This window comes from Neovison vison, chromosome 2 (assembly GCF_020171115.1).
Source record: "Neovison vison isolate M4711 chromosome 2, ASM_NN_V1, whole genome shotgun sequence".
Classification (NCBI taxonomy): domain Eukaryota; kingdom Metazoa; phylum Chordata; class Mammalia; order Carnivora; family Mustelidae; genus Neogale; species Neogale vison.
Window position 1 is genome coordinate 7,266,209 of NC_058092.1, and position 12,167 is coordinate 7,278,375.

Sequence of the window (12,167 nt, forward strand, 5' to 3'; positions counted from 1 at the left end):
CTTGTTTAGGGGAAAATGAAATGTTATTTTAAAACTCTAAAGATGTTTATTGCTAGCATGAACACATGCACACAAACACTACACCACTGCCTCCTTCAGTGGCATTCAAAATTGGAGTCCGGTGCTCTCACCCTGAACCTGAAGATTGTTGTGCGTTTTGATCATTGAGACCTGTGTGAAGCATTGTTGAGACCGGCCACTGTTCATGCTAGGGGATCGTGGTTTACTTCCCCACCTTTAGGGCCAATCTTAAAATCCGTAATCTACGGACAAATGCTGGAGTTTATTCTGCATTTCCTATTTGGTTAAATTTTATTTCATTTTTTTAGTCGTCTTCTGTTCTTGAGAGTTAGCTGAAGTGTTTTTTGGTGTCTGACAGATGATCACCAAAATATACCAACTTCTTTTAGCTATGAAGATTCTCTAATATATTCTGGGTGCCTTTCATTGCATTGCCTGGCACGAGACAATCTTCTACATACATTGTCACTTTTCATGTCTCAGTGAAACAGCTGTGAAGATACCTCAGTTGGCTTTGAGGTGTTTTAAGTTAAAATTCAGTGGAATGTGTCAGCTGAGGATGGACCCTAGTTTTGGTGGCCACTGCGTAAGCCCACTGACTTCACGCAGGTGTTTGCATGCTGGCTGTGGGTACTGACCCCTTGCAGCTGGCAAGGACTTACCGGCATCAGATGTAAGATGCTTTTCATCAGAAGTGTAAAAATGTGAAAAATTTGGGTCTTATTATCAAGGAGATGTATAGTTGAAATTTTCATTTTAAACATGAGGCAGATCGGTTTTCATTGTTTTCTTCGAGAGGCACTCAAAGGAAAATTAACCTTAGTTGGGTCTGGGGAAAGCCTGTGTTGGTCAAGTTCATCTTTGGAAGTGCAGTGAATAATGGGATGACATCAGACAGAAGAGGAAAGAATCACAGAGAGCTTGAAACTGAGATGTTGCAGTAAGAAAATATCTCCCTTTCCCACCTCCCTTTCCCCTTTCTACTTTTGGGGATTCACCACACTTCTCATATTTGTAGGTGAGTTTTGCTGTTTCTTTCTGATGGTTGCTTTTTGTCCTCCCCCCGCTCCCCGCGACAGTGCTTTCTTCTCTCTTCTGTTCTGTCAGACCTGTAGAGCAGATTGTAGGAATTCAGATTTACTAGACTCTGGCCTGAAGGCCTTGGATTTAAAACTGGCATTGTTTTCATCTTTGTAATTTTAATACCATACTTTCATTCCAAGGTCAAACCTCTGAGCACCAGGGGTTTGAGCTGCACAGATCCACATATATGTGGATTTTTTTTTCCAATAAATATGGTGCAGTACTGTAAATGTATTTTCTCGCCTTTATGGTTTTCTTTTTTTTTTTTTAAGATTTTTTATTTTATTTATTTGACAGAGAGAGATCACAAGCAGGCAGAGAGGCAGGCAGAGAGAGAGGGGGAAGGAGGCTCCTCATGGAGCAGAGAACCTAACGTGGGGCTTGATCCCAGGACCCCAGGATCATGACCTGAGCCAAAGGCAGAGGCTTTAACTCCCTGAGCCTCCCAGGCGTCCCTCCTTTATGGTTTTCTTAACAGTATTTTGTTTTTTTTAGCTTAAGAATAATATTTAAGAATATACTGTAAGAATACAGTATATAATACATATACAAAATACATGGTAATCGACTGTTATGTTATTAGTAAAACAAAGTAGGCTGTTAGTCATTAAGTTTTTGGGGAATCATAAGTTAAATGCAATTTTCAGTTGCATGGAGTTGGCACTCCTAAACCCTGTGTTGTTCAAGGGTCCGCTGTATTTTTCTAAAATTCTGAGGTCAGTTAATGCATATATTCCAGAATTAGTCATGTATATCTATGCATCTACCTGCATAATGTGTTGTTAATACCTCAATCCCTATTAGTCCTGTCAGTTTCTAGCCTTTAATTGTCTGTCCCAGTCGAAGTAGGCATGGGTGGGTCTTTCAGGGTCATGCTGTTCTTCCCATCCTTTGTCATCTTTCATAGGTAATTTTTTTGCTAAGTTTATGCTTTCTCATTTCCTTTTCATTTCAAAATTCCTAGCCTCTCTGGTGCCATGATTACTCTTTTTGTATCTTTCGTGTGTATCGAATAAATTTGTGAGCTAAACATCAGATTTGGTCTGTGACTTGTTGATGGCTGATCTCCACTTTAATTTCCTCACACCTAGCCCTTGAGAGAACGTTTGGATTTGGTCTCGGTGAATAGTTAATTGCTAATCATAACAGTGCATCGTGCTGTGTCCTGCTTCTGTTTTACAAAGCACTTCGGTTTGGTTTCCTTTAAGCCTCACGGCAGAGGAGAAGAGAAGATTCTAGGGTCAGGTGACAGGCAAGCAGCACAGCCGGAATAGAACCCGAGTTGGGATAACCCTACACAGGATTTTTGTTTTGTGTTTACTGTACAACTTTGACTTTTTCATGGAAAGTTTTGGAAATTTTTACGTTAATACAAGTAGGTTTATGTTTCTTTCTGTAACTGGACAGTTCTCCTCCTCTGGTCCTATTGCCAAAGGCTGGCTGAAGGCTTTTGAGGTTATGCCAGAAGTCGTGAGAAGGGGTCTTCTTGTTCGCCTTCGTTACTTTACTCGTGCTGAGTTCAGTGACGGCAGTAGCGTCGTCTGGTCTCCGCCTCCGAGTCAGCTTGAGTGAAGCTGGCCGGTTTGATTTAAATCCATGTGCTAGCCCTTCTAATGCGCAGCCCAGTAACAGTTCCTAGTCCTCCTGGCTTTGTCAGCGGCCATTCCCAGTAAGATAAGGTGTTGGGTCTCTGATCCAACTCTCTTCTTAGGTCAGCACGGTGTTCAGCAGGAGTTCCTGTTGCTGGACTTGGAGCAGGCGCAGTGAGCATCCGCTCCGGCCTCAGCTGCATGGGTGTCTGTGCTTTGTCATGGGTGCAGGGATCCTAACGGGCTTTCTGCTGCAGAAATGCAAACTCTGTCAAAATGATTCGTTGAGCAGAGGTAAGAATCACCAATTTTCTGTTCTCTTCTCCGAAGTTTGGGAGCCTCTGGTGGGGCAAGTACCTGGGATTCCTACAGTGACCATTTCACCATTGAGACCTGCAAGGAGACAGACATGCTGAACTACCTCATCGAGTGTTTTGACCGAGTTGGAATAGAGGAAAAAAAAGCACCAAAGGTAATACGAAACAGATCCAGTTAAAAAACCCATCAGAACCTGGTTATTTTTATGATAAATCATCATTTGCCCCCTTGGGGAACATTTCTTCCCTTATTCAGTGAGGAAAGTGGTTCTCCGGCATGTGTTATGTGCCAGGCGCCGTGCTGGGAGCTCAGGGCGTTAGCAGTGAGTGAAACACACAAAGAACTCACAGAATGCACGTCCTCGTGGCAGGAAGAAGTGATGGTGCCAAGTGCCATTGCCACCAGGGTCTTCCATGGCCTTCACAGTTTCCGATAGACTGTGACAAGTGCGGTAAAACCGCTCACGGAGGGACCACCAGCCCTGGGCTCCGTCTGTAGGAGCTCAGATCTCACGGTTGTTCTGTTGACCTAGTGTAGGCAGAACTGTTTTTACTGTACGCAGAGGCAAATGCACCTCAGAGACACTGAGTGATTGTCTACAATCACATAAAAGTCATAAAAACGGGATTTAAACTCCAGAAGCTGTGCTTTTTCTCCTGTTTCATGCCAACTTTATTATTTCATTCCGTATTCGTTGTCCACTTCTAGTTTCCCAGACTAGTCCACTTGTCCACCTGTTAGTTACATATTTGTGACGGGCCTCTCCGGGGTTTGTCGCACTGAACCTTAGCGGAAGCAGAACATGGGCGCCTCACTCTCCCGCTCTCTCTGCTCTGACTGTGGAGTTGGGCGGAGGCAGCACACGGGGACGATGTAGTTACTCGAGTTTGTTTGTCACGAGTCAAGCAAGAGAAAAGTGTGCCGTGTCCTGGGGATAGACGTCTCCTGATTCTTGTCCATTTTCAACAGCGCAAGCGTATTCTGTTGGTTTTTGCGGTCCTGACCTTGGCCTTCTCTTTCAGACGTGCAGCCAGCCGGCAGTCAGCCAGCTTCTGAGCAACATCCGCTCGCAGTGCATATCCCATACTGCGCTAGTCCTGCAGGGTTCCCTCACGCAGCCAAGGTAGGAGGAACCGGGTGCGCCCGGGGTAGCAGGGAGAGGACTCTGTCTGTCAGCAGACGTCGGGCTGTCCGGCCAACTTGCCTCACCGTGGATAACGCACTTTCTCACCTGCAAGATGAAAGGGGTTGACTGGATGACCCAGGAGGTCCCGTTCCTTCTCTGTAACACTAGGAAAATGAAACACTCTCTGTCCGCTTTACTTCTAGACCGCTGTTGACCTAGGTCAGCGTCAAGGCTCCTTGAAATCAGGGGAGAGCTTTGAAAAAAATGTGCAGGTTCTCACTTTCCATGTATCCTACAGTCAGTTTCTGTTACTCGGTGATAAATAATAGCGGGAGAGCAGTTCGTTCGGGAATCCCCCTGAAGTACAGACTACGTTATTGATTGTTTCGGAGGGTCCCATCAAGGTTTCGAGTTCAATGAAAAGAGTATTTATGTATTTCACTTCTTTTACTTAAATATCTGAAGGAATAGAAGGAAGGAAAAGTGATGCGAAAACACCTAAGGAAGAAATGGCAAAGTCTCAACATTTATTTGTTCTGGTTCTCTTCTGTTACTCTCCGTTCCAGAACCATCTGGGTTTGAAACTTGTCAAAAAGAAGGAAAAGGTGGGGGCACCTGGCTGGCTCAGTCAGGGGAGCGGGGAACTCTTGATCTCCCCAGGTCATGAGTTTGAGTCCCACATTGGGTATAGAGATTACATAAATAAATAAACCTTAAAAAGGAAAAAAAAGAAGAAGAAGAAGAAAGAAAGGATAAACATGGATCAAAACCTCAGGAAATATTCTGTGGTTAAAATTAACAAGAGTTTTATTTAAGAGTCCTCATCCATCGCTGATCTTTTTCCTTTCAGTTGGCTGCGTCATAAACAAATAAGTAAAAGAGACCTATAATGCTTCATTTTGGGGGTAATGCTTTATTTTTTAAGGGCTTGACTGTAGGAAAAGATGGCTTCTTTGAAACTTTCTATAGTCTCTTCATTCAAAAGACCAAAAAGCGATGATGAACAATTTAAGAAGGTTGGTCTTTTGCCAAAATTGTTGTGTAAAATTTTTGAGAGATTTAGAGTTTGACGTTTGGACACTTCTGCCGGCGTGACAGCCCGTGCGCCGTATTGTCGCACACTGATGAGCCGAGCCGTCGCGGTTTGCCTCTTGTGGGTTCACAGGTCCATGCAGCAGCCGTCCTTCCTGGTGCCGTATATGCTGTGCAGGAATCTCCCGTATGGCTTCATGCAGGAGCTGGTGCGGACCACTCACCAGGATGAAGAAGTGTTCAAGCAGGTGAGGCTTTGTGAATTTGCCGCCGGCACGTTCAGCCTAGGAGCTTCTGGGCCAAGGCTGATTTCTCAAGACACCCTCTACTGAAAACTTCGGTTTCAGAATTTGAACACACTTGTGTTCATTGCTCAGAGAGATCTACCTGAGATTTCTCTCTCGAGATAACCAGATTGACAGCCGCATGGGTCAGATCGTTTGTCCATTTCGAGCCGTCAGGCAGCGAGTGTTGCAAGCAGTGCTGAGTGCCTTGAGAGGTAAGAAGTCACTTGAGGCTCTGTCCCTGATGTCAAGGTGCTTTCAACACAGGCATACTAAGAGATGGCACACGACATGACGTGCATTGGCCAGTTGAGTCATGTCGAAAATTCGTTCTCCAAGTTTGCAAAAAGGAGATTAGTAAACCAGCGACCAAATTAGCCCAGTGCAGTCTGCGTACCCCACAGGATCTTTTGTCTTCTCGCCACTCAGCTGGGAACGATGTCTCCTATCTTGCTAATTACTTCTTTCATTAAGTATTCATGCGGTTTTTATATCTCACTGTGTGAAGTCAAGTGAAAATGCAGATTTGGGATATTTAGGAATAAAGCTATTTATTTAGTCAGAAAGGTTTCTTCTGAGGTGAAACTTTGGCATCATGCTTGCTCGCTGTGTTTGGCCTGTGTCGTGACATGAACACTTTGCCACGGCAGCTCTCACACGAGCCGTTTCTGGTGGTGGAAGGATTTTTATGACACTTTCCTATAATTTACCATATGATTGTTCTTTCTACACAGAACAGAAGCAATAGCTCTAAGTGATATGATTAATTTTTTATACCTAATATTATTTGTAACTATTAATTTGAAATCTCAGGAATTGTGTTTTTAGCAGTTTCTAAAATGTTAGTCAAAGAAGAATCCAGAATCAAAACTCCTAGTTAAGTGTCGTGACTATGTTAGGAATTCATCGACTACGTTTCTTAGATGATGGTCTTCTTGACTTGCAGGAATACTCAAGGCAGCATAGTGAGTTTTTCCTCTCTGGAGAAAGAAAAATGAATTCTGATGAAAATAAACAACTGTTAGGCTCCTGAGTGGCTTAGTCCCAGTTAAGCGTCTGACTCAGTCTAACTCAGGTCTTGCTCTCAGAGTTATGGGATCAAGCCCCAGTCTGGCTTCACTCTGGCATGGAGCCTGCTTTTAAAAAAAAAGAAAAGAAAACAGAATAGGGGCGCCTGGGTGGCTCAGTGGGTTAAGCCTCTGCCTTCAGCTCAGGTCATGATCTCAGGGTCCTGGGATTGAGCCCCACATCGGGCTCTCTGCTCAGTGGGGAGCCTGCTTCCTCCTCTTTCTCAGCCTGCCTCTCTGCCTACTTGTGATCTCTCTCTCTCTGTCAAATAAATAAATAAAATCTTTTAAAAAAAAAGAAAAAGAAAAGAAAACAGAATAAATAACCATCTTGGAAGGTTTAAAGGGAGCCATCTGTTGTGTATGTGATATGCATTAATTAGAGTACTTTTCTGCGGCACCCGGCTGGCTCAGTCAGTGGAGTGTACAACTCTTGATCTTTGGTTGTGAGTTCGACCCCCACATTGGGTGGGAAATAACTTAAAAAATAATCCTTAAAAAAAAAAAATGAGAACACTCTCCCTGTTGTACAAGACATCATTTGAGGAACCCAGAGTAGCTTTAGCTGTCTAAAACTGGCCCAGTGATCAGCTGAAAGGGCTGTGTTATGCTTATCTTTTTCATAAAGAAATTTACACAAACGTTGTGAAGTGACTGCTTTTTTTTCAATTGAGATGAAATGCACATAACATAAAACGAAACCAATCCAGTGGCTTTTAGTGCATTCACAGTGTTGTGTACCGTTTGTTTTTATTTTCCTCCGGGGGCTGGGGCAGACGGGGGTCAGGGCAAAGAGAATCTTAAGCAGGCCCCACGGGGAGTGTGGAGCCGGGTGTGGGGCTTGATCGCACAACCCTGAGATCGTGCCCTGAGCCAAAATCGATGAGTCGGACGCTTAACCAACTGAGCCACCCAGGTGCCCCCCACTGTTTCTTCTTAATCATAGCATTCTGATGCCTCTTCTGCCACTCCGTCCTGAACACTCCTTGTCTGTCTTTGCATTATCATGTGCTTTTTTCTTAGAGAGAAATGATGAGTGAGTGGAAAACAGCACTTCGCTTTTTTGTCTGAAGAGTTTGGCAAATTTGAACTATTAAATCTTTGAAACTTCGGTCTCCTTTTAATGTTTGAGATGTTCACAGATAAATAAACAGTAGTTAGAATTTAGGATTGGAGATGAATACTTGTATTTTTTTGTCATTGCTCGAAGGTGTTTATTTGAAAACAAGAGAATTGTTTAAAATACATAAGTCAGGGGTGTCTGGGTGGCTCAGGTGGTTAAGCATCTGCCTTCAGCTCATGTCATGATCTTGGGGTCCTGGGATCAAGCCCCACATCAGGCTCTCTGCTCAGCGGGGAGTCTGCTTCTTCCTCTCCTTCTGCCCCTTCCTCTGCTCGTGTTCTGTCTCAAATAAATAAAAATCTTTAAAAAAAATTAAGTCACATAAATATTATAAATTAGCTTGACTGTTTGAAAAATATTACAGCTAGTCTTGTCTATTATAAATTAAATCCTACCTGCAAAAGAGGGTAAGTCTACTAGAAAACACTAAGATGTTTTCTTTATAGCATTCTGGAAAAAAGTTTTGACATTTTTCTAGGTGACCAATTGTGAAATTTATTTTGGTGATTTGGGAACTTCAGTTTTGTGTTTCTTATTATAATATTGTCACCCACCCATCACCACACCTAAGCTTTACCTGTCCATTTTTAGTCAGCTTCTGACAGCATATTACTTCTATCCTGATGGTTTTGAGTTGCAAAAACTGGGATGATCTCTTCCAGAGCTATCTTTTTATCTCAAGACACTCCACAGACACTTTGTAATCCAGGGAACCTTTTTTTTTTTTTAATCCTGGACTCCTTAAATGACCAGGCTACACAGTACAATGGGATGAAATTAGTAGGAAAGGGAATTTTTCAGATTTCCTAGGGGCTTTATAGAGCACTCCCATGTCAACTTGTTGACATTTGGGGTTTCAGCTGCTGTTTGTACCATCTTCTCCTTAATGTTACTGGTCTGGAATCCCAACCAACTCCCTAAGTGAGGCGGTCAGTGAGTGCATGGTGACATTTGTAGATGAGCTGTGCTGAGCAAATTGTGCATGGTGACAGCGTGCTCTAGTGTTGATGGTAAACTTGGGAAAATAAATCCGGGTGCCCTCGAGCTCTGGCTTCATGCCCGTGCATGCATTTTACAAACAGAGGTAAGTCATTCTAGTCAAGTTTTCTTTTGCATACTCCACATTTACCAGCTACCTCTTTGCTCTGTGTAATTAAAGTTAACGAAATGATGATAATATCCATTACTGGCGTGTTTTTCTTGTTCTCTTCAAAATAGGGAACGATGGAAAGAATCAGAAGGAAGTGGGAGAGTATTTTTAAATACTGATAGAGTTGAGAAGATACTGGAACATTTAGTCCAGTTTCTTTATAGATTTTAGGTGCTTGGTTATCAGAAACATAGTCATTGTCGAGATGTGGAGAATTTAGTAGACTAGAGTGAGGACCCTTGGGGACTTCTATAGCAGCCTCAAAAGTTGTGAGTTTCTGTTGAGTCACTCGGAGTCCTGCCAGAGAATTGGGGCTCGCCAGATCCTGTTACCTCCGGAAAATTTAGCTATATATATTACTTTATGGTTAGCCTCGTGGAAGGACAGAGCCACACTCCGTGGCTGGATTCCAGACTCCTTTCTAAACAAAACAGCTTTTCCTTGGGGAAGGTGGAAATGCTTAGACATTCAGACTCAGCACTTTATTTTAGCACGCCTCCTGTTCTTACGTTTTCCTAAACTTACATTTCTGATTTTTTTTTCCTTACAGATCTTTATCCCCATTTTACAAGGCCTGGCCCTCGCTGCCAAAGAGTGCTCCCTCGACAGTGACTACTTCAAGTACCCCCTCATGGTAAACCTTTGTTCTTTTTCTTTAAGCCGTTCAGTAAACGCTTTCTCCCAGATGATTTTAACATGCACTTTTCCTTCAAGTTATCAGCCTTGTTTTCACACTTAAAACCATAAAGCACTGTGCTGGCCGCACAGTATTTGGTGTGCAGGGATGCGTCAGTGAAGACGGGGAGGTAGCAGCCCACGACATATTCCGCGCATGCGAGCCTTAGGCAGGAGTCAATGACGCAAGCGCCGGAATGCTCTTGGCCTGATGTTGTAGCTTAGGAAAAAGACGATTCTTGCTGGATCCTTCTGCTCCTCCTGGCAACCGGCATAACGTAATCAGGATGAAATTTTGTTATTTAGAACAAAAACAAAAAAAAACCTATTACAAATACAAGGAGAAGGACAGAGTCATACTAGGAAGAGTAACCCAGCTTTATGAAGTAACTTTCTTTTTTTTTATCTTTTTTTAAAATATCCAGTCTTCCTTTCTTCTTTTATTTTTTTATTTTTTTAAAGATTTGACAGAGAGATCACAAGTAGGCATGGCAGGGAGGGGGGGAAATCAGGCTCCCCGCTGAGCAGAGATCCCGATGTGGGGCTCGATCCCAGGACCCTGGGATCACGACCTGAGCTGAAGGCAGAGGCTTTAACCCACTGAGCCACGCAGGCACCCCATGAAGTGACTTTCTATAGAAAAATCTGAGTAGTTTTCTTGTTTGCCTTCCCAATTTCCTTCAGGCTTCCTGTGGGAAACTGCTTAGCTCATTCACGTACCTACAGCAAGCGTAAATTGTGGACAGACCTTTCCCTTTAGACTCTCATGGAGGGCCTTGACTGCTGTGAATACAGTGGAACCAGAAAGAAAAGAAAAGGCCCCTTTCTTTCTGAATTGGCTCCTTGGAAATTTGGAGAGAAAAATACTCGGACATATGACTAAATATTTTTCAGTCTAAGATGTGAAGGAAAAAAATAACAAAATACGAAATTGGCTAACTCAGTAAATGAATACAATCTTGTATAAATTGAGGCCCTGATTAAATCGATCTTTTTACTGACTTGATTCCGTCTTACATTAAGTCAGAGCTCACTGAGGACCTCTTCTGTGCAGGTACTTGGGCTAATTAGACAAGGCACCTCTCTACTAATTGCCCCTGACCCACTGCAGAACTCAAGTCCACAGCAGTGCAGATGACCACACCGTGATAAATGCTAACACGGGTGAACATGAAGGCGGCCTGTCTCTCTTTTAATCAATCAAAATGGAGCTAAGAGGCGAAGATCGTATCGGGAAATTAGAAAGCGAAATGGGATTCCTTTAAAAAAACAGCTTTGAATGGGTTTATGTCAGGGCTCTTTCTGCTGCCCCTGCCGTTCGGGTTTCTAATAAAATTCTCTTAATCCTTCGGCGCATTATTCTGTCTGTGCCAGATAAGAGGAAGTGAAACCATCTGATTGTTTGAGTCCAGTGATGAAATATTCGAGTGCACATTCGTTCTCAACGAATGATGTAAATGTTCCTTCGCGGTACTGTCAGCTTTTCTGTTGCGGTCTGAACGGCTCGATGTTTCAGTAAGGAGCTTTCAGTGTCAGATATCAACAGAATGTTCTCCTCGGTCAAAAGACAAAGACCTCCATTATGGCAGACAATAGCTTTATTTTATACCATCACTGGTGCTTGTCCAGCGGAGAGAGTGCAGTGCGAGGAAAGATCGTGGGGGCAGGAAGAGGAAGACCAACCAGAAACAGTCGTGATCGTTCTCTGGCCCAGTGCCTCCCCACGTTGCCATACCCTCGAATCACCTGGGGATCTTTAAAATTAAACACCTGTGCCTGCCTCCCACGCACTGTGGTTCCACTGGTCGAGGGTATGGTGAGGATGGGGCCTGGAATTGGGTTTTTCCAGCTCCCCCAGTGATCCTGGTGTGCAGCACTGGTTGGGAACCCCTGCGCTGTGCGGTGAGAACTTTTCCTTCTCGGTGCACCCCAGAGACCTGTCGGGGCCTCCCTGCATGACTCACAAGCAGCTTCCGCTGGCTGGCTCGGGAACTCGGGTAGCTATGTTCAAATCACAGAAAACGGAGCTCACTGTTCAAACAGTGTTTGATTGGAACACGGCGGCTGTGTTAAACTGTGTTTATGTCCCTAAAACCTACTTTTCCTGATTCTCTAATATGAGAATGATTGCAGCTCCAAAGGAGAAAACCCTGGAGTTCTCAGAAATATCCAAGATCTTGAAGCCAAGTAAGGCTTTTAAATACGTTCTGAATGTGGTAGCTTACTAGATTGCAATGATACATAGTCCTGTTTCAGCACTGGCAAGATGAGCCGTCCCAAGTTTATGAAACATATCTTTTTTGACATGGAAAGATGTTAAGTGAAAAAAGCACTTTTTGTAAAACTAAACACATTTCTTTCAGTGTGGATCGGCACAAAAATATGGCTGGAAAGCTGTTAACTAAAAGCAGAGGTCATCTCTTCGGGTGAAGTTTATGAGTGTTTCTTAGTTTCATTTTATATTTCTGTTTCATCTGAGTTTTTTTTACAACATGCAGGTACATCCGAAGAATAGTGAGGCTCTTAGTGTTTTGGAAGGAATGCACGTATACTTACGGCAGCATCAGAGCTTCTTCTTGGCATTACATGTGGCAGTCAGTTCAAGATGGAATACATTTAGGGGCGCCTGGGGGGCTCATTGGGTTAAAACCTCTGCCTTGGGCTCAGGTCATGGTCTCAGGGTCCTGGAATCGGGCCCC

At 43.6% G+C, this 12,167-nt stretch overlaps 1 protein-coding gene across 2 annotated transcripts in view; it reads left to right on the forward strand.

Moving 5' to 3' along the window:
• The window catches only part of UBE4B (ubiquitination factor E4B), a 123,187-nt gene that overhangs the window by 72,398 nt on the left and 38,622 nt on the right, over positions 1-12,167 (forward strand). For both annotated transcript variants that reach the window (XM_044237125.1, XM_044237124.1), the window contains 4 exons: positions 3,024-3,165; positions 4,034-4,134; positions 5,303-5,417; positions 9,344-9,427. In XM_044237125.1, coding sequence (XP_044093060.1) covers positions 3,024-3,165; positions 4,034-4,134; positions 5,303-5,417; positions 9,344-9,427 — 442 coding nt within the window. The remainder of the gene's footprint in view (positions 1-3,023; positions 3,166-4,033; positions 4,135-5,302; positions 5,418-9,343; positions 9,428-12,167) is intronic.